At 50.1% G+C, this 21,803-nt stretch overlaps 1 protein-coding gene across 1 annotated transcript in view; it reads left to right on the forward strand.

Annotated features, from left to right (window-relative positions):
- The window catches only part of LOC128251826 (homeobox protein prospero), a 52,565-nt gene that overhangs the window by 28,900 nt on the left and 1,862 nt on the right, over positions 1-21,803 (forward strand). Inside the window, 6 exon segments of the mRNA XM_052979018.1 lie at positions 9,145-9,189; positions 10,160-14,480; positions 14,483-16,264; positions 16,266-16,445; positions 17,223-17,377; positions 21,488-21,632. Coding sequence (XP_052834978.1) covers positions 11,151-14,480; positions 14,483-16,264; positions 16,266-16,445; positions 17,223-17,377; positions 21,488-21,632 — 5,592 coding nt within the window. The 5' untranslated portion in view covers positions 9,145-9,189; positions 10,160-11,150.

Genomic DNA, 21,803 nt, shown 5'->3' on the forward strand with positions numbered 1-21,803 from the left:
TTTTTTGTTAACGAAGTATTAACTATAATGAAATATATACATATTAGTAACTCTGAGGACAAAAGGGAGTTTCACTTTTACTTATGCGGCAGCTGCTTAGCAATACCCCTTACCATATAGGGTATTTAATAAAGAACTCTTAGGAGTGGGTAATGCTGCTGCAGTCAGGACTCGAATGTCCTTGGCAGAACCACCCTTTTGGGCTTTAGAAGACGGCGGTGTGGGTTGTCTTCTGGTTGCATTGCCACAAGTTGCTGTTCGAGATCTGCTAGCAACCCACCCACATCTCCCTCCGACTCCGACTCCGATTCGGTTTCGGATTCGGATTCCGTCTCCTTGTTCTTGTGCAATGCCTTTCAAGACTTTTCGCCCGCCTTCCGACTTGGCCACATTTCGGGGCGGCTTTTGGGGTTGCATCTGGGAGATACACTCGCGTAATGAATTCGGCCCGAGGGTGGCGACAATGAACTTGCCTGCATTCGCCCCACCGCCCCCTTCTCACCGCAATGTTAGGGCGTTGACATGTCAAGGCAAAGTATTCCAAAAATTACTTGCAAGACTCGCCGGCGAAAAGGACTACCCCGAGTCGAAATAAACCGGACTTGGGCGAGGAGAACTTCACGCTTTGCTTGCCAGGAGGCTAGGAGGCCGGAAGCGTAGAAGCGTAGAAGGGTAGAAGGGCAGAAGGACCTTGCGAGGGGGAGGAAAAGCGGGCAGTGTCGACCAGCTGGGAACCAGAACCTGCCGAATCATGTAAAGCTATGCCGGAAAGGAAAGCGCCTTGAAGCAGAACCAATTTCGATTTCCATTTCCATTTCCATTTGCATTCCCGTGATCCCGGATCTCAGATCGCAGATCACGGAACCCGGAGAAAACGGCGAGGGTGCGCTTTTCACACGGTTTCTGTTTATCGTTCGCTCGGAGCAAAAGACCCAAGGGTCGGCCATAATTTTTAATAATTTCCTTTGTTTAAATAGTTTTTCCTTTGGCAAACAAATTCCCACCGCAGCAGCAGCAGCAGCAGCAGTGGACAATTGAAGTGTTAGATGCAAAGATCCAATTGCCAGCAAGTGGCTGTAGAACAGTACAGATACGCACAAGATAACTTGATTGCACTAATTTGACTGCTGCAGCAGCAGCAGCAGTGGCAGTTGAAGAGCAAATAGTTCCCATGGCGGACTAGTTTCATAGTTCCGCATGGCACAATTGCCTTCCTTCCAAGTTGAGACCTCAACTGGTCTGCTGGGGGTTGCTTCAATCAACTTCTGACAAGAAGTGTTAAATCTGCACTCGCTGCAATTGCAGCTGGAGGCCGCTTTATTAGAATATCCGGCAGCTTAGGCCGCCGCAGACAGGCTGTCTGCCCTGGTCCACAATGTCATAATTCATAAATCAACTAATTCTGGAGTCGCCACGGTTCGGCTTGAGTTCTGCTCAAACATATAGCTATATAGAGTCCCCCTGCTCCACAAAAACTAAATCTCTGAGCTCGACTCGAAAAGTTCTCAGGCCTCTCAGGCGAAGTCAGGAGGAAGACGATAACAAATAAAGGGTTTCGAGTTGCCTTAATGAACCGCAGCCGGACAAAAGGTCGAAGACAAGACAAGACCATCATCAGCGAAAACAAAGGCCTTGGACTTGGACCTTCAAGCCAAAAAACCCAAAGGCAAACAAAGGTGGGCCCCACACGAAAAAGAGAAGACGTCACGGCGGTTGCCTGCACTTCCTGGCAAGGAACAGAACCGAACAGCACAGCACAGAACAGAAGGCTAACAACAAATGTAAGGAAAAGACGACGCTGGGTTTCAATTACCGCGACCCAAGATTTCACTTCGCTGTGAGAGATGTTGTGAGTGACCTCCCTTAATTGAGCGTGAAGCGCTGCAATACTTTGACACCTTTATGACATGGACATGGACTTCGACAGCGCCATCGGTATGGCATCAGTATTGACATCGAAATGGATATAGCGGCTGGACAGGGTCTGGACAGGGTCTGGACGGGGGCAACCCCCTAAGATGGACGGACGGAACACTGGCCAGTGGACGACACTAATGAACATTAATGTTCGTATTGTGTAATGTCGCGACTTTAATGTAAAGTGCAATGAAGCAATGCAAGGCCAGGGGGTAGTGCATCCACCGGATGCACTCATTAAGTGCTGCAGCCTTTGACTTGCGCACCCGAACCGAAGAACTGGACACAAATGCGAACAGAGCTGGCCTGGCCTGGGCTGGGCTGGCTGAGTTATGATGCCAGCTGACGAGCTGTCAGAAGAGTCATAGTGGCAGTCATCCACCGAGGAGCTTGGATTGCTTGGATTGCTTGGATTGGTTGGTTCGACTGGAATGGGGTTACTGCCGACTGGACGGCAAGTGGTTGTTAAGTCTGATTCACGGCTCGGTTCGGAAATCGGCGGGCAGCACGTGCTCCCCTCCCAGCTCTTACCCTTTGATCTGCATCTGCATCTGCATCAGTATCTGCAACTGCTACTGCTTCTGCTTCTCCATCTGACCAGAGGCCACACTGGTGGGTAGGGGCTGCTGCTACTACTTTACTTCCCTGCGAAAACCATTTTCCACAAATTTAATTCCATTTATGTCGCAGCAGCAGCGGCAGGAGCAGCGTCGTTAGCTCATCCTTTGGCCCTCCTTTCACTGACTGCGCTCCTCCAGCGACCCTTCAAAAGTTCTTGAAATGTCAAGCGGAGGCAGCGCAGGATTCTCCAGCAACTAAATTATCATAATGAATCTCGCAACTACTTGAGTTTTGTTTGCCCCACTGGCAACTCAACTCGGTCCGAGGCGGGTTAAGCGATGGCTCTGCTCCTAACCATTTTTTAATTGAAAATGTCACTTGTCGAGGGGACACAGTACAAGCCGAGAGGGTGGACAGGCACAAGAAACCTAAGCTGAAGTAGTTTTCATTGCAATTACGAAAGGAATTAAATGCAGCACAGCCACAAATCGCTTCAAAAGTTTTCCAAGAATTTCATCTCCGATGCATAAATCAAGTATTGTCTCTGCCGCTGCAGACACGGCCATTGTTTGACCAAGAAAATCTTTTCCATTTAATCCAAACACAACGAGGAGGAGGAGGAGGTGGAGGTGGAGGAGGAGGAGGAGGAGGAGGAGCCAACGTGAACAATGGCAATTGAATTTTATGCTTTACAAGATTTTATTGCGACTTTCTGACTCGACGCCTCAGTTCAATTGCCAGCTCCCCAATGAAAACGAATCGCAGTCCGCCTTTATTAGCAGCAAATTTCATTATTCAAGTCAATTTGCCTCGGAGATGCCTCGAAAAGTTGCTCGATAGTGCCACCATCCCCCCCTCCCCCATTCTTTGCATGGGTTCAATTGAATTAAATACAATCAATTTGTTGATACGCAGATGAATTTAAACAAATTTAGCTCGTGTGTGCGGCAAAAACATGACTCAGCCGCATTGCTGTCCAGAGCCCAGGGACCCGGGTCCCAGGTTAGTCACTCCGGCGGGGCAAACGACACCCAAGTGCCGGCCAAGGCTCTGGACATGCAATCAGAGTCACCTATGGCAAAAAAAAAAAAAAGGGAAGCAAGTGAATGAGGAGCACAAGATAGGCTAAAAGCAAAGGTAGCTGTCCCATGCACAACCTCTAATTATCTCAAGCCATGACATGAAGTCATTTCTCCGTGTGCCCCCCCATTAATGGCGGCGCTCACGCTGAAATTGAAACTTCAAATATTTGTACGCGGCTCAAGGACTCGTTGGCAAGAGCCCGCCATGTGTGGGTAATTTCCTTAATAACCGCCAGCCTATCGCATTAACATATCTCGTATTTGTCATAAAAATAAGTCAACCACCGGCACCACCCACCCGCCTACGACAAAATGTCGCAGCTGGTCTCCGAGGAGGAGCGTTTTGTTAAGGAACTTACTATCCCCCCCTTCCCGACCTTCAGGTGGGTGGACAGTGGAAAAGGAAGGAAGTGTTTATGCCTGCTCATGTGCGTCTCGTAATGACCCCGGCTAAATGGACACATTACGCACTGGACACACGAAAAATTGAATTATTTAAGCGACTTTGGAGGCGTCGCATTTGGAGCCACCAAACGGCCAAAGTTGCGTGTCAAAGTTTTCCCCCAACTCCTCAGCTGGCTGAAACTTGCACTCCCACTCCTTAAACTTGTTGTAGAAAACAAGGCTAAGAAATACGTTACAACGGGCAAAGACAGCCGGCCCAAAAGGTGGAAAACCCTATACACAAAACAAAAAAAAAAGAAAGTTTAGTTTTAATAAGTGTGTCTTGAAAATAAACAAGAGACAGTAATAAAGTATAAGTAACCCTTATACTTTTTAGTTTTATTTTTATACTAAAGACTCTAAAATTTTGAAACCACATAAGTTTGATACTTTCGTGGTAATAATTTAGTACTCATCTTTATGAGCAATTTATCATACCCAATAGATTAAAATTTATGTAAAATAAGTTTTGTTTTGATACCTTCGTGGTGTTAGTTTAATACTCATCTTATTGGGACATTTTTTATACACCATAGTTTAAAATCCATAATAAAATAGTTTAGTTTCTATGACAATTTGTTTTTTTGGGTGTAGATTTTATGAGTTATGGAGTGCCTTAAAGTTCCACTGGGTGACTTTGAGACTCCGTTTACGCTCCGTTTCCAGCAGCACACGCCAGACAGCAGGACACAGCCCAAGACCCATGGCCCACACCCCAGGAAAATGTAACGGCCGACGATCGACGACAGTTGGTTTCCCAGAGCGTCTTCAAGACGCTTAGAGGGGGTGACTTATGCTGCCAGCTGCACCTCGGATTGCAACGTTAACAATGCACCGAAAGAGGGTTACTGCCACGCACCAAAGCGGATGTTAGGGGGAAATCACTGGGACTTCATATTCATTGAAATGCTGGAAGTTCTGAAACTTCCATAGCTTGACGGGACTGTACACAAATTAGTTGGCTAGTTGGAAGCGAGTGCAAAAAGCACTTACGATTAAGAGTCGGGTTGGGATTGGAGGTTGGTGGGGGGAGGCAAGTATCATTTGGCTAACGCTTGAAATTGGCTTCGTGACGCTTATCGCGATCAATAAATAATATACGAGCTGCTCTAGACAGAGACGGGTAGCGACAGATAGATACACGAACGACATCGAGGCGGAAAACAAAAAGTATCTGCCAGATACATTTGAGTAATTTGCGTCGTTAGTGCCGGAAAGAGAGGCAAAATAATAATAATAAAAGAAAGTACGCTTGATTACAATGAAAATGTTTTTAATGCCCGAGCTCCCAGCTCCCCTCTTGCACACCCACACACCCATACACCCACACACACACACACAGAGACAGAGAAAGATATCTGCATAGATAGGCGAAGCAAAAGGACACACGTTAGGCATGCATTTTGCCCCCCTTTCTTTATTTCTTTTTTTTTTTTTTATTTTTTTGTTTCGATATCAAAAGCGCGATAAGCACTAGACACGAAGGTGGGGTATTAGGTGCAGGTGCAGGCTTGCAGGTTGGACAAAAGCCCAACGGAGGGCAGAAGGAGGTGGAAAAGCCTCAAAGTCGAACGCGAACGGCGAACGGCGACCGGCGACCACTGTCCAAACAAAAGTCGGAAAAATGAGCAGTGGGAGCCGACTTGGCCACATATGGCCATTTTCTGGCTGCCATTGCGTGCCTGGCCCGTATACGTATCCGTATCTGTATCTCGCCGTGCTCCTGCCCGTGTTTGTGGGTCCGTAGTATCCCAGGCTGTGTGTGTGTGTGTGTATGTGAGCTATCTAATCAAGCGCTGAAAGACAATAAAAGCCAACAACGCAGCCACGACAAACAGCGACCACAAAATGTGCTTATGTCTGAAAACAACAGCAGGACAAGACCATCAAATTGCGTGGAAACCAAACAGATACCCTGGAATAAGTGATTTAAGCTTCCCCGAATTTAAGATTAGCAACTCTGAATCTGTCAATTTGGAACCACATTCTGTCGATGGAAAGGCTAAACTGAATAATCCAGAAAAGACACTCATAAGATCAGAAAAAAAAAATCATAAAATCACAGAAATTATATTTACAAGTTATTAATTCTTTTTAAAAAGTTTGTTTTTTAACTATCTGGGTATTAATATATTTGTTATTTAGATAGACAAATATTTTATATAGTATACTCTAAATTGCAACTTTTATGGCTTGTACAACAATTATAGCAATATTAGTTTCTCATTCATTATTTTGAATAGCTTTTGTCTGGCCGCACCCTCCTCTGCACTGCAAATACCCCTTTGAGAAAATCAAAGTGGATGCCAGGCAACCTACTTCTCGGTGGCTAAGTGCAGCGGGAAAACCTTGCCCGGCTCCACTCGAAAGTATCGCACGGATGTCGTATCTATGGGCCGCCATATGGCGACCGAACGGCGATATCTGTGAGAGTGTTTCCATGTACGAGTATCTGTGCGAGTATCTTATCTGGCAGTCGGGGGCTTAGCCAAGGAGCGTGCACCTCATCCTCGGAAAACCAACCAAAGGGACCCCCGAAAACCAACAGTGGCCATAACAATAACTGAGGCTGGGCTGACATCATAATAATTCGAGTTTACTGCATTGCAATCCCGCCACAGAGACCTTTTGGCAAGTTCAGAGTAAACTTTTCGCATAAAATGCCGGTTTGAGACAGCCGGAGCTGGAGAAGGCAGAGAAGGCTGAGAAGGACATTTTCTTTTAGCACAATTCACTTCACAAAGTTGCTGCCAATTCTGGTGGAAACGACTGCCAGCAAACTTTGCGGCAACATAATTTTAATGTGCTTGTGGCAGGATTAGAGCTGCTGTGGCAACTGCAACTGCATTGGCAAATGAATGCCAAAGCCAGTTGAAAGGTGTTTCGGAACTTTATTGATGTCGTCGACTTCGGACGACTTCCGCACCACCCGTTAGGCAAATAGCACTGAGATCAGTTAAAAATCGGTTCCCGTCTCCATAAATGTCAACTGCCACCACCAAGCACGCCCCTTTCCCTTTGGTTCCGTCTGCCTGGCTTCGCCTCTTTGCCCCTTTGCCTCTTCGCTTCTTTGCCTCCTCGACTCCTTCTGCCCCTGCTCCTCATCCTCATACGCTCGTATCCTCATCCTCACCCTCACCCTCATCCCCCACCCCCGAACTCCACCTCCTTCCTCCGGCGATCGCCAGCTTGTGCGCACGCGCATTGAGGCATAGACAGCGAGTCCAGGTGTGCTCCGATCATCGTTCATCGCTCGTGGCTGCCAAGTACGTGCCATAACCATAACCTGTGCACTCGAAGAAAAAGGAAAGTGTATTGCAACTATACTTATAAGGTGGCAAAACCCTGTTAAGTTGCAAAAAAGGGATCTCAATTGTTATCAAATTTGAAATCATTTAGTTTTCTTGTTAGCTTAAACATTGTCTTCGTCTATGAATTACATTTTTTTGGGAAACTTTCTTATTTAATTTTATTTTTTAATAATTTGCTTTGAGGAATTTTCTTCTTGTTGATTTGGGAAAACTTTTTTTTACGGAACTTTCTAATTATTAATTTCAATAAAATTTTTATTTATTTGTTATAATTTTTTTTTGTAATATTAAGCTTTCAAAAATTATGATTAGATTAGTTATCTTTTTTTCTAACATAAATTATGTAAAAATAAACATTTTAAAATTCGTGTATTACAAAATAATCTCAATAAATTTATTTACATTAACAAGTTTAAACGGCTAAAAGATAAATAAGAATTGCATCCTTCTTAAATTTGTTATTTAAAATAATAAAAATTCGATTATAATCCTCAGTGTACCAGAACTCCCCTTGCTTCCAAGCAATCGTTTGCGATCATCAGCTGTTGTCTGTGGCGATCGTTTCCTTCCGCATCCGTATTGGCATAGGGGCTGCAGATTCCGTCCCGGTTTCGCATTGCACTTCGAGATTTCCCCCACCATTTGCGCATTTTCCATTTGCAGGGAATCTCAGCTCGCCAGATTGCTGTTTAATCTGGCACAATGGATCTTTGAAGCGGAGTCATAAGGCCTAATTGCCAGTAGTTCGGTTTTGGGACAGTTTTTTGTTTTAACGGATTTTAGAGTCACTTGACCGTAACTCAATTCCACCTCCCCCCGTGGGCTCTTTTTATGAGCCAAAGCATATTTTAATGATGACACCCGACCACGAGAAGCAGAACACACAGAACATACAGAACCGAGCACATGGCCGTGCCACACTTCGGTCGTTTGTGCGACGAGTACATTACCGTGTGCCGCGATCTGTGAAGGCACATTCCAAAGCACACTTTGAGATACACATGCCCCGACACTGAACACCCCACCCTCTCCCCATCCGAAAACCAGGCGCCTCCCTCATTTCCAGCGCATGCAAAGTATCCGAAGCCAGCGTTTTCCATCGCAACATGAACGGAAAATGTGTTAAGGTCGTAATTATCTGCGCTGCCGTTTGTAGGTGGAAGTTCGCCTCAGCTGGCAACTTTCTTTGCTCCTTGTTCTCCTTTCTTTTCCTTGGCCAGCGCCATATGTTGATGTTGCCCTCTATGCGCTCCTCGCGGGGTTGAAGTCAGAAGGGCCTAGGCCCATTGATAGCGCTCCTAGACCAGGCCAGCCCAAACCCTCGTCCCGAAGGTGCATTGAACTTGGGATTGCCAACTGTCTATCGCAGCAGTACAAGAGTATCTAGGGAAAGCGTTCCTCAAGAAAAGGTTGCAGACACAACAAGGCAATTAAGTAGTTTTCTTCGATTTAAGTATAGGGGCACGTGGGTCTCATCTACCTATCAGATGGCTTAGCACATAATAGAGCCCTATACTTGCAGTAAGCAATTTATAAGGATCTAAGTAGTCTATGTACTGAAATGGCAGTCAAATGAAAAATCATTTGAGAATTGAAATTTTTTAAATACTTCTCTCAGTTAAGAATAAAACAGAACAATGTTGGAAGTTGTAAAGTTGTCATATTGGCAATTTCTTCCATTTACTAATAAATATGTAACTTTTAGTTGTAAACTTTAGAACAATAAGATATTGTTTGATATATAACCTAAGTACCTAAGTACCTAATATCTTCTTAGTATTTTCTGTCTTTAAGCAACTAACGAACTTAAAATTATTTTTCCATTGCAGGAGGATCTATGATGGACGACAGAGAAAAATAACGCTTTGTTTGTGGTAATTTAGACAATTCCAATATCCCGATCTGCTGTGCACAGGAATGCCCTGGCCCTGCTCAGCTTAATAAGTCCTTCATAGGGGTGGCTGTTTCAGTTTCTGTTCCTGCTCCTGCTCCTGCTCCTGTCCCTTGGCCCGTTGCCTCCTCACCCTCTTTCCCTCCGGGTTGTCCTTGCAAGCTGCAGGCCCGAGGAGGTACAGTTGCCCAAAAAAGGATCGAGGAACGGAGGGGTGGCTTCCGTTGACATTGACTTGGGCCTACGGCCTGCATTCCATTGCACTCGCAATTGAAATCGAAGGGCCCGAAAGGGGAGGATTCTTGGGAAATGCATATGGCCCCTGGACACTGTAACGATTCAACTATGTAGTACATAGTTTGTATATATACACCAAGTGTGATCGATAGTCGATGCTTTGACGCATTTGGCGAGCTCCAAAGTCCCCGTATTGATTATTTCGAGTGCTTACGCATTCGACCCATGGCCATATGCAAAGTATCTACGTGTCTGTGTCTGTGTCTCTGTATCTGTATCTGTGGCAGAGGAAAGTAAGTCAAACTTGTTTATCAGCGAAAACCAAGTGACTTATCTTTATTTTGTACAAAGGGGTACAGAAAGGGGCGGCTACACACACCGACTCACTCCCCCACTCGCACACAGAGACAGGCAGAGAATAAGCTCAAGTGGAGAAATTAGATAAAAACCAGTCTGATGTGGGAGGGTGGAAGGGTTGTTGGGTTGTGCTGAATTAAGGACAGCACCCTGAATGCCCATCCACCAGCTCACCCTCTCAGGATCAAACAGCCATCCCCTGGACAGCCCCAAAACCGAGCACCAATCAAGTGGCCACCCAAACCAAACCGAAAGATTCGGGGCAGCCACTTTTACTTTCCATTTAAACACTCGCCCATTCTCAGTCCCAATTTTTCCACAGCAGATATTCCAACTTACGCCTCCCATTAATTTTGCAGAAAGATTTTTTGAGCGCAAGCAAGGATTATTAAAACGAAAAACCAAGCCAAACCAACTAAAACCCAAAACGACAAAAATCGACAAAAAATCGACAAAACGAAAAACGAAAAATAAATCTCAAGAATCCATTCGCAAGTTTTCGGGCAAAGCATCGAAAACACACTTTTGAGAATCAAATCAAAGCGAAAACCGAAAAACACACTGGAAAGGAGCAGCAAAGACCTGGAGAACGAGAACGGTAGTCAAACGAAGGGAAATACAAATCAAATCTAAATAAAATTAAATGCAAAGGACATTCGCATGTGTGTGGTGGTGGAAAGAAAATTCAAAACAAAATTCACAATTAGAAAACGCAGGAAAAAACGTAGAAAACGCAGACACAAAATCAAGAGTGCCAGCAGCAACAGCAGCAACAACAGCAACAAACTGTCAACAGCGGGAAGAATTTTGAACTGGAACATTTCGACCAAAAAGTTGGGCGACAGCAAAATTTCAACGTTTGGCGCACTACAACACAGCAGCAGCAACAGCAACAGCAGCCACAGCAGCAACAGCAGCAACAGCAGCAAGGACATCGCGGCCAGGCAGCCAGAATTGCAGGAGCAAGCGGTTTTGAAAGCGCAGCAGCAACACACATCGATAGCCACAGCCCCTTCGTCTCACACGGACTAGGACTAGGACTCAAAGAAAAGAAAAAAAAAAAAAGAACGGTCAGAAGGATACCAAACAAACACTTTGGCTTAGAAAGCGGCCAAAGGACGAAAGAACCGCGGCCAGGACTTAAACTTGAAATCACGCATACGCCGCGGCGAAATCTCGCTCTCTCTCTTTGCCGCCGCGCAGGGGAAAAGCCAGCCAATCCGAAGAAGCGCAGAGATTGCCCGAGGGGTTGCTGAGGGGAAAGCGGAGAAAGCGGAGAAAGCGCAGAAAGCGGAGAAAGCAGGCAAAGCAGGCGAGAGAGCTGCTGCTGCTGCTGGTGGGCATCATCTTATGATGTCATCAGAGGAGTACGAGGCGGACTGTTTTGGTTTGTACAGCGATGAGAACAACGTGCTGCTGAAGGCAACCGAGCCGGAGACAACAGCGGCCACCAAGCAGCAACATCATCAGCAACAGCAGCAACAGCAACAGCAGCAACAGCAGCAACATCAGCAACCACCGCCGAGCAGCAACGGTCACACGTCACCAATACCCTTACAAATCAACGGCGACGGCAACGCGGCGAATTGCGGCGAGAGTACCAAGACTAATACCAATACAAGCAGCAACAGCGGCAACAGCGGCAACAGCAACACCAATACAGACGCAGACAAGGAGCAAGAGAGAGAGAAGGCGAAGGAGAAAACAAACGACGACGAAGCCGAGTCTGACGATTCCGACGACGACGTCGTTGTCGTGCTCGAAGGCTGCGAAGGCAACGCCAGCAGCAGCAGCAACAGCAACAGCAGCAATAACAGCAGCAACGCCAGCAGCAACAACCACAAGGCGGCGGCAACGACAACGACAACGGCAACGGCAACGACGACGACGACGACGGCGAACCATTGTAATCGCAGTGGCGGCAGTCGCAGTCATCGCAGCGCCCGCAGTAGTCGGCAAATCAGTCAGTCAACGGCCGTCGGCAAGACAACAACGTGCGCGGCTAAAAAACCAACAGCAACACTAGCGCCCACGCCAACAGCAAAGAATTCGAACGTAAATTCAAACGGTAGCGGTACGGGAAACGGAAACGGAAACGCGAATAGTAAAGTGAATCGTCGTTCGCGTCAAAGATCCTTGAGCAAAGACATAAGCAATCAGCAATCGATCAGTCATAGTATTAGCAACAGCAACAGCAACAGCAACAGCAACAGCAATAGCAGCAACGGCGGAGCAACGGCAACCGCTGCTGGCTTCATGAGTAGCGCTGCCGCGGCTGCTGCGGGTGCCGCTGGTGGAGGAGCCCTGTTCCAACCACAATCGGTCAACAGCACGGCCAGTAATAATAACAATAATAATAATAACAACAATATCAGTTCGAGCACAAACACACCGGCTGCAGCCGTAACTAGCCACTCGCCCACGAGCAACTCACCGGTTTCGGGCGCCAGCTCGGCCTCGTCCTTGTTGACGGCCGCCTTTGGCAACCTGTTCGGTGGCTCCTCGGCCAAGATGCTGAACGAGCTCTTCGGCCGCCAGATGAAGCAGGCCCAGGACGCAACGAGTGGCCTGCCCCAGAGCTTGGACAACGCCATGCTGGCCGCCGCCATGGAGACGGCCACCAGTGCTGAGCTGCTGATCGGCAGCCTCAATTCCACGTCCAAGTTGCTGCAGCAGCAGCAGCAGCAGCAACAGCAGCAGCAGCATGTGAACAACAACAACAGCATGGGGCACGCGAACAATACGCCGCTGAGCAATGGCACGAATGCCTCGATCTCGCCGGGATCGGCCCACAGCTCAAGTCACTCGCACCAGGGCGTTTCGCCGAAGGGCAGTCGCCGGGTGTCGGCCTGCAGTGATCGCTCCTTGGAGGCGGCAGCAGCAGATGTTGCCGGTGGCTCGCCGCCACGAGCGGCATCGGTGAGTTCGCTGAACGGAGGCGCCAGCGGGGCCAGTGGCGAGCAGCATCAGTCGCAGTTGCAACACGATCTGGTGGCCCATCACATGCTGCGCAACATACTGCAGGGCAAGAAGGAGCTGATGCAACTGGACCAGGAGTTGCGCACTGCCATGCAGCAGCAACAGCAGCAACAGCAGCAACAGCAACAGCAGGAGAAGGAGCAACTGCACTCCAAGCTCAATAACAATAATAACAACAATATTGCTGCCACCGCCAACAACAACAACAACAACACCATGGAGAGCATCAACCTGATCGACGATTCGGAGATGGCGGACATCAAAATCAAGAGTGAGCCGCAGACGGCCCCGCCGCCGCAGCAATCGCCGCACGGCAGCAGCCACAGCAGCCGCAGTGGGAGTGGCAGGAGCAGTGGTAGCCACGCCAGCCACGGCAGCCACAGCAGCCTGGCCAGCGATGGCAGTCTGCGAAGGAAGTCCTCCGACTCTTTGGACAGCCGGGGTGCCCAGGACGAGGCGCAGGACGAGGAGGAGCAGGCCGCGGCCAAGCCCGAGGCCAGCCAGCTGCCCATGTCCATGCCGATGTCCATGCCCATGCCCACCAAGAAGGAGGCCGTGGACGACATGCTCGACGAGGTGGAGCTGCTGGGCCTGCACTCGCGCGGCTCCGACCTGGAGAGCCTGGCCTCGCCCAGCCACTCGGACATGATGCTGCTGGACAACAGCAAGGACGATGTCCTGGACGAGGACGACGACGACGACTGCGTGGAGCAGAAGCGCGAGTCCAGCAGCAGCAGCGGCGGCGGCTGCCTCAAGAAGCCGGGCATGGAGCTGAAGCGCGCCCGTGTCGAGAACATCGTGTCGGGCATGCGATGCAGCCCATCCTCCGGTCTGGTGCAGTCCGGACAACTCCAGGTGAACGGCTGCAAGAAGCGCAAGCTCTACCAGCCGCAGCAACACGCCATGGAGCGCTATGTGGCCGCCGCGGCGGGCCTCAACTTCGGCCTCAACCTGCAGAGCATGATGCTCGACCAGGAGGACAGCGAGTCCAACGAGCTGGAGTCGCCGCAGATCCAGCAGAAGCGCGTGGAGAAGAACGCGCTCAAGTCGCAGCTGCGCTCCATGCAGGAGCAGCTGGCCGAGATGCAGCAGAAGTACGTGCAGCTGTGCTCGCGCATGGAGCAGGAGTCCGAGTGCCAGGAGCTCGACCACGATCCGGATGCCGAGCAGGAGCACGAGCACGAGCACGAGCACGAGCACGAGCAGGAGCAGGAGCCGGATAATGGCAGTAGCGATCACATTGAGCTGTCGCCATCGCCCACCCTAACCGGAGATGGGGATGTGAGTCCCGCCCACAAGGAGGAGGCGGTAGGACAGGAGCGACCCGGCTCCAGTTCGCCCTCGCCGTCGCCGCTGAAGGCCAAGACGGCGCTGGGCGAGAGCGGCGACTCGGGCGCCCACATGCTGTCCCAGATGATGAGCAAGATGATGTCCGGCAAGCTGCACAATCCGCTGGTGGGCGTGGCCCATCCCGCCCTGCCGCAGGGCTTCCCGCCGCTGCTGCAGCACATGGGCGACATGTCGCACGCGGCCGCCATGTACCAGCAGTTCTTCTTCGAGCAGGAGGCGCGCCTGGCCAAGGAGGCCGCCGAGCAGCAGCAGCAGCAGCAGCAGCAACAGCAGCAGCAACAGCAACAGCAGCAGCAGCAACAGCAGCAGCAGCAGGAGCAGCAACGTCGCTTCGAGCAGGAGCAACAGGAAGCAGCAGCGCCGCAAAGGAGGAGCAACAGCAGCAGATCCAGCGCCAGCAGCAGCACTTGCAGCAGCTGCAGCAGCAGCAGCAGCAGCAAATGGAGCAGCAGCACGTGGCCACGTCGGCGCCAAGGCCGCAGATGCACCATCCGGCGCCCGCGCGACTGCCCACGCGAATGGGCGGGGCCGCCGGGCACACCGCCCTCAAGTCGGAGCTGAGCGAAAAGTTCCAGATGCTGCGCGCCAGCAACAACAGCTCGATGATGCGCATGTCCGGCACGGACCTGGAGGGACTGGCCGACGTGCTCAAGTCGGAGATCACCACGTCGCTGTCCGCTCTGGTGGACACCATCGTGACCCGCTTCGTCCACCAGCGGCGGCTGTTCAGCAAGCAGGCGGACTCCGTGACGGCGGCCGCCGAGCAGCTGAACAAGGACCTGCTGCTGGCCTCCCAGATCCTCGACCGCAAATCGCCGCGCACCAAGGTGGCGGACAGGCCCCAGAACGGACCCATCGCGCCCGCATCACAATCAGGTAATAATGGTTCACTACTCCTAGCTAATAGTCAAATGCCCTCCCAAACGACCGCCAGCGGGTCGAGTGGGCAGCAGCAGCAGCAGCAGCAGCAACAGCAGCAGCAGCAGCAGCAGCAACAGCAACAGAATGCGCAGCAGCAACATCAGGTCGCGCAGCAGCAGCAACAGCAGCCGCAGCAGCAGCAGCAGAGTGTGGGTCAAGCGCAGCAGCACCTGCAGCAGCAGCAATCGCATCCGTTGCTGCCGCCCAGCTGCCAACAGCTGATCTCGGCCCCCCGTCTAAATGGCAGCCAGCTGTCCTTCGCCTCGCCCGCCGCTGCTGCAGCCGCTGCCATGGGTCTGCAGATGCACCATGCCGCCGCAGCAGCAGCAATGTCCGCCCAACAGCAGCAGCAGCAGCAACAGTCGGGCGATCCCGGCGCAAGTACTAACCCAAACGGCGGACCAGCGAACCCCACTAACAGTAGCTTAAGTACCCTTAATATACCGCCTCCTCACATTCGTCCTTCGCCCACAGCGGCTGCAATGTTCCAGGCGCCGAAAACGCCGCAGGGCATGAACCCGGTGGCCGCCGCCGCGCTCTACAACTCGATGACCGGTCCCTTCTGCCTGCCGCCCGACCAACAGCAGCAGCAGCAGTCGGCCCAGCAGCAACAGTCCGCCCAGCAGCAGCAGCAGCAGCAGCAGAGTGCGCAGCAGACGCAGCAGCAGCTGGAGCAGAACGAGGCCCTCAGCCTGGTGGTGACGCCGAAGAAGAAGCGCCACAAGGTGACCGACACGCGCATCACCCCGCGCACCGTGAGCCGCATCCTGGCCCAGGATGGTGTGGTGCCGCCCAACGCTGGACCTCCGACCACCCCCCAGCAGCAGCAGCAACAGCAACAGCAGCAGCAGCAGCAGCAACAGCAGCAGCAGCAGCAACAGGCGTCGAACGGCGGCAACAGCAATGCCAATCCCGCACAAAGTCCGACGAGGAGCAGCGGAGGAGGAGCCGCATACCACCCACAGCCGCCGCCACCACCACCACCCATGATGCCCGTGTCCTTGCCCACATCGGTGGCCATTCCCAATCCCTCGCTGCACGAGTCGAAGGTCTTCTCGCCGTACTCGCCGTTCTTCAACCCGCACGCGGCCGCCGGCCAGCCATCGGCCGCCCAGCTGCACCACCAGCAGCAGCACCACCAGCAGCACCACCCGCACCACCAGCCCATGCAGCTGTCCTCCAGTCCGCCGGGCAGCCTGGGCGCCCTGATGGACTTCGCGCGACTCGCCGCCGCTGCCCCACCCGCCGTCGATGCTCCACCCCGCCCTGCTGGCCGCCGCCCACCACGGCGGCTCGCCGGACTACAAGACCTGCCTGCGGGCCGTCATGGACGCCCAGGATCGACAGTCCGAGTGCAACTCGGCCGACATGCAGTTCGACGGCATGGCTCCTACTATATCCTTTTACAAGCAAATGCAACTTAACACAGAACACCAGGAGTCGCTGATGGCCAAGTGAGTTTCCACCTAGTCCGCTTTGTCTGTGTGTAGCAGAGAAAGAGAGAGAGGGAGAGAAAGGGATAGAAAGAGTAAGAATAGGGCTAAGTACCTTTACTTAACCCCCTCCACCAACGGGGACCTCGCTTACAAAACGAAACCAATCAAGTGTCTTCTTCAGTTTATTTATTTCCCCAACTAAATTCCTTTATAAAATGTAATCAAAACCTTATTTATTGCCCCGCCGCACACTTAAGCCCCCAAAGACCCTCAAGTCGTCATCATCATCATCATCGACTTGGCCTGGCTTGAGTTGCATTTCGCAACAGCCACAGAAATGGAAAAAATCAATGACGAGCAGCCAATCGAAAGAGCTGCACTCGTTGGCCTCTTACTAGCCCCCCCTGCCTTTCGCCCCCTTCCGCTCCCCTTCCGCCCCTTTTTAGTATTTCCAGCTCAGCTTTTTCAATCAGTGGGCTAAGGAGGGGGATGAATGCGGGGGCTTGGGTCGGTGGCACCCTTAGACATTCATTATTGGCACTCGAAAGTGCAGCCACGTTAGACATTGGCAATCCAATCGAATCCCCATCTCGCTCTGCCACACACGAACATGGAAATTTGGAAAGACAATCGACCATCCGTTCGACACATATCTCATACATATACCATATATATCTATATCTATATCCACAACCACAACGCCACCAGACATTGCGAATCCTTGACTCCTTTGCACTCTTCTACATTGACACCGATGCACCTGCGCAAGGCCAAGCTGATGTTCTTCTGGGTGCGCTATCCCAGCTCCGCGGTGCTCAAGATGTACTTCCCGGACATCAAGTTCAACAAGAACAACACAGCACAATTGGTGAAATGGTTCTCGAATTTCCGGTAAGTTGTGCAATTAACAATTATCTAATTGTAGCCCTAAGTCCATATTGATAACCATTGAGCAGCATTCATATTTATGATTTCGTTTGGTCGCCTAAGTTTCCACTTTTAAGTTGGGGTTTGTTACAAATTGATTGCCCCAAAATGAGACTGCCACCTGTCGAAACCCTCGACTTGCACTCAAGAATAAAGTCTCCGGGGACATGCAACACCATTCGGCTGTCATTCCGCGCCTCCAACTGTCAGTCCGTGAAATTGCGCAAGAAGTTGCCAAAAAGTGCACAAAGACTATGGAAAAACGACAGCTGCCAGATAGTCCGGGCTATTCCGGGTAAGGAGATGGAGAAGGAGATGGAGTTGGATATGGGGTGTTCTGAATGGAACATAGCCGCAGTGAAGTGAGGTAGGCCCGCATGCAGTCGTCGTGATTTGCGCGCCAAATCCGGGCCGCATCTGTCCGCCCCGAAAACGTAAACTAAATAAAGGGAAAACAGAGAAAAGTAGAGAAAACACAGAGCGTGGCATAGGGTCTCACCTGGATTTACCTTTCAACCCTCATTCATCGACGGCTTAGCAGCTGCCCGTCTCCGATTTGTCTAAGACATGCGCAACGTCTTAAGGAATTGTCCGCGAGACACCCTAAGAAATTCCCCTACCTGCGCACAAGCAACACAAAAGACAACAAATCAAGACCCGGCACGCTCGGGGTTTCTTCGTTCGTCAGTTTGCCGGAATTTTCTTGGGGTTGCAATACCTTTTACGATGGCATAGTAAACCCTACTTTGCATGGGAATCGGGGAGTTGGCATCTTGTCTTTGCCATTGCCTTTGCCTTTGCCCTCGACTTCGACTTCTTTTGGCGAGAGGTTAAAATGGGTGGGAATATTTATTTTGATTTCCTAACTGGTTCTCGATTGTTTGTTTCCGTTTGCTTAGGGGTAGCCGAAATGTAACGGTTATTTACGTTCCTTTCTCACATTGAGTTCTTTAGTTTGATTTCGGCTTTCGGTTTGCCTTTGTTCTCGGGGAAATGCTTTCCCTTCTTAATCGTTTTCCCCCTAAATTAACCTAGGAAATGAATACTTGTAACAGCTTTTTGCTCTCTCTAAGCCACTAGTTAATATTATGAGTTTCCCACACTCACAGACACACATGCAACACAGAACATAGATCATAGAACATAGCACACAGAACCGAACACAGATACTGGGGCTGAGTGCTCTAATAACATGTTGCTGCAAGTGGCCACTTAAGAAAAATGCAAGGGGTTAGGTCCCCCGTTTAGGATGCCGCTGAAGATGAGTTGGAGAGTCCGGAAGATGAGCTGCCACTCGAGCTGGAGATTCAAGTGTGAAAATAGCGGAGAGCGAGGCCAAGAAACTTGTGGCGCTGGCTTATTAAAAAGTGTTGCCTACTTAAGTGGGCCCCACCCACTCACACTCACTTACATACACACACACACGGCACTCACCCACTTGGCACATGTGTGTGTGTGTTGGCTAATTAACAAAAGTGCCTTTTGTTCGAGGTCCTCAAGCAGGCCACTTATATAATTGCATTAGCTGCAGTAACTTCTTTTTGTGCTCGCCAAAATGCAAATAATGAAAAGAAAGCGGCAAAGGACATGCATTCACACACACACACATACACACACTGGCACTCAGACTCCTGGCGGGCTAATTAGTTTGTTTGCCAGGATACATTCAGTGGGTTTCTTTGGCCGCTTTTCATGGCGGCAGCTACTTGAGAGTTCCGAGCACAATGGCCAGGGCCCTACTGGCAAAAGGCGCTCAAGGATACGCCCCACACACACACACACACATGCCCACCCACTCACTTACACCCACATATACGCTGTTCTTTTTCCGCGTTTTGTTTCTCATCGAGCCGCTTTCCTTTTTTTGAGGTTAAGTGTCCTTTTGGCGCTTAGAGTAGCTTCCCCCGCTCTTTCCCATCCTTCGTCGCGTGAAAAGATCTTGCTGAGAACAACAACAACAACAACAAAAACAACAGTTACATTTATATGAAGTCACACACTCACACTTGCCACACACACACACACTCTCAGACACCCAGACACTCAGATACGATACACGCTCCATTCTGTATATGTATATAGACGTATATGACTTGTACAGATGCTTATATATAGATACAATGCAAAAGTGTTGCCAATTACTTCATTAATGTATGAGGTAGAGATGTCTGCATATGTGTGGGTGAGTATGTGTGAGCTTATTAATAACATTCTACTCGTTCGTATTCGTAACCGTAATCCGTGATACGTAAATTATTGCGGAGGAAGTGATGAAGAAGAAGAAGGTGCGGCGAAGAAGGAGACACACGCATACACGAACAAAAACACACACAAAAGCACACACTGGCACGCACACACTCAAGCGAAATGAGAGAGTAAGAGGAAGAGTGGGAGAGAGAGCAGCGTGGGTGAGAAATGAGATGAATGCACTTGACAAAGCAACGCCTGCCTGCCTTTCAACAAGTGTTTTAGTGGCACTGCCTCTCTCTCCTCTCCCTCTCCATCTCACTCTCACTCTTCTCCTATGCGTGTGTGTGTGTGGGTGAGGCCCAAATAAATAGGCTACGAAATATTATATGCAAACTAATTAGCACTTCCGTCAAGCCCCAACGCCATTGCATCTGCACATCTGCAGTTCCACTTGCACGGCTTATTATCTAAATTAAGTGGCGCATTTGAAACCGCCAAGCCAAGCTTCCTTTTCCTGCCTGCACATGTGGTTGCATAAGGATCGCCTCAAGCTCCTTTTCACGCCAGCCACAAAGCTAATTGCAATTCAAACCAAACCAAACCCAACCGAACCAAACCAAACCTAACGCAGCGGGGTTGAGATCCTGGCAATCCCTAATAACTATGGACACCCGGCACAATGAACTGTCACACAAAACTGTCACACAGCGATTCCTTTCTTTCGGCCAGGCCAAGCCATCAGCCTCATAATGAAGCCATCCAAAACCCATCCACCCATCCACCCATCCACGCTGTTCAAGTGCCGCCGCCTCCGGGGAACCACCAAAGGGGGCGTGGCTATGAGCTGGGGCTGGGGATGGTGTGGGCAAAAGGAAAAGATTTTCTATTTGCGCATTCTGCGCTTATTGTTTGGAAAATCAACACGAGCGCTGTGGCACAACATGAGAAATGCATTTGGCGCTGCTACTGGGAAATCTTGAAATTAGCGCGATTATCGGAGCGTTGTCAAGAGGCAGGGCAATGGGATGGATGAAGGGGGTGGGGAAGGGGGGCGTAGACTCCAAAGGATTCCCGGCAAAAAGACAACAATTAGTGCGCGGCAGACAATGCAGGATCCGTGAGAAGAGAAGCGAGGAGATGGTGGCGAAGGCGAGGCAGTCAGGCCGGAAGACAAGCAATCACTTACAGTCGCCAAGTTAAGCATACACCCCCACGTCCCATCCCCTGGCCTAATCCCCGACGTATCCCCCTGCGAATGGCAGCCCACACACAAATCACTTGACTAAACAAGGCGACGCAGCAGCAGAAGCAGCCCGCTGCACTTGCTAATTAAATCCCCAACCCCCAAGGCAGTGCTGGCATAGAAAAAAAGCAACCGCAGAAGCTAGAAGATGCCGCCTCGACTTGCAATTGTTATTGCACCACCACGAGCTGCTGCTGCACATTTGAGATTTATTAAAAATTCTTTACACACTCACCCACCCACACCCACACCACACCCACACCCACACACACACACAGACACGTACACGACGCGCCTAAGAGTATGCAGCGAATTATTAATAATGTCATACTCAAACAGCTATCCAATATAATGCATTAAGGGACCCCCTAGGCACAGAGTGAGCGAGCTAGCATGTATGAGTGAGTGAGTGAGTGAAAGAGAGAGAGAGAGAGAGAGCGAGCGAAGCATTAGCAATTTCCTTTACGACTTTCCTCCTTTGTTTTCCCACCTCTCGCCTTGGTTCGAACCTTGATTATTCTTTCATTTGCGTTGCGATTTTGTAAATTTGAATGCTGAACAAAAAATATAAATAGAATAGAATTAAAAAAGAAAACCAGAATACTGACCAAACCAAACATTCCTCATCTACGCATCTGCAGAGAATTCTACTACATACAAATGGAGAAATATGCACGACAAGCTGTCACCGAAGGCATCAAGACACCCGATGATCTGTTGATTGCTGGAGATAGTGAATTGTATCGCGTGCTCAATTTGCACTACAATCGCAATAACCACATTGAGGTATGCCAATAACCACGCCCACACCCACTAACACTAACACTAGCCCCCGTAACCCGTAAACCGACTCCACATGCACACACACTCCCAGAAATTGTTCAGAAAGTGTGTGTGGATGCGAGCGTTAGAACCACCGTACCACTAACCAGATGAAACCAGATGAAACCCCTTTGG

The sequence above is a fragment of the Drosophila gunungcola genome, chromosome 3R, assembly GCF_025200985.1.
Source record: "Drosophila gunungcola strain Sukarami chromosome 3R, Dgunungcola_SK_2, whole genome shotgun sequence".
Lineage (NCBI taxonomy): Eukaryota > Metazoa > Arthropoda > Insecta > Diptera > Drosophilidae > Drosophila > Drosophila gunungcola.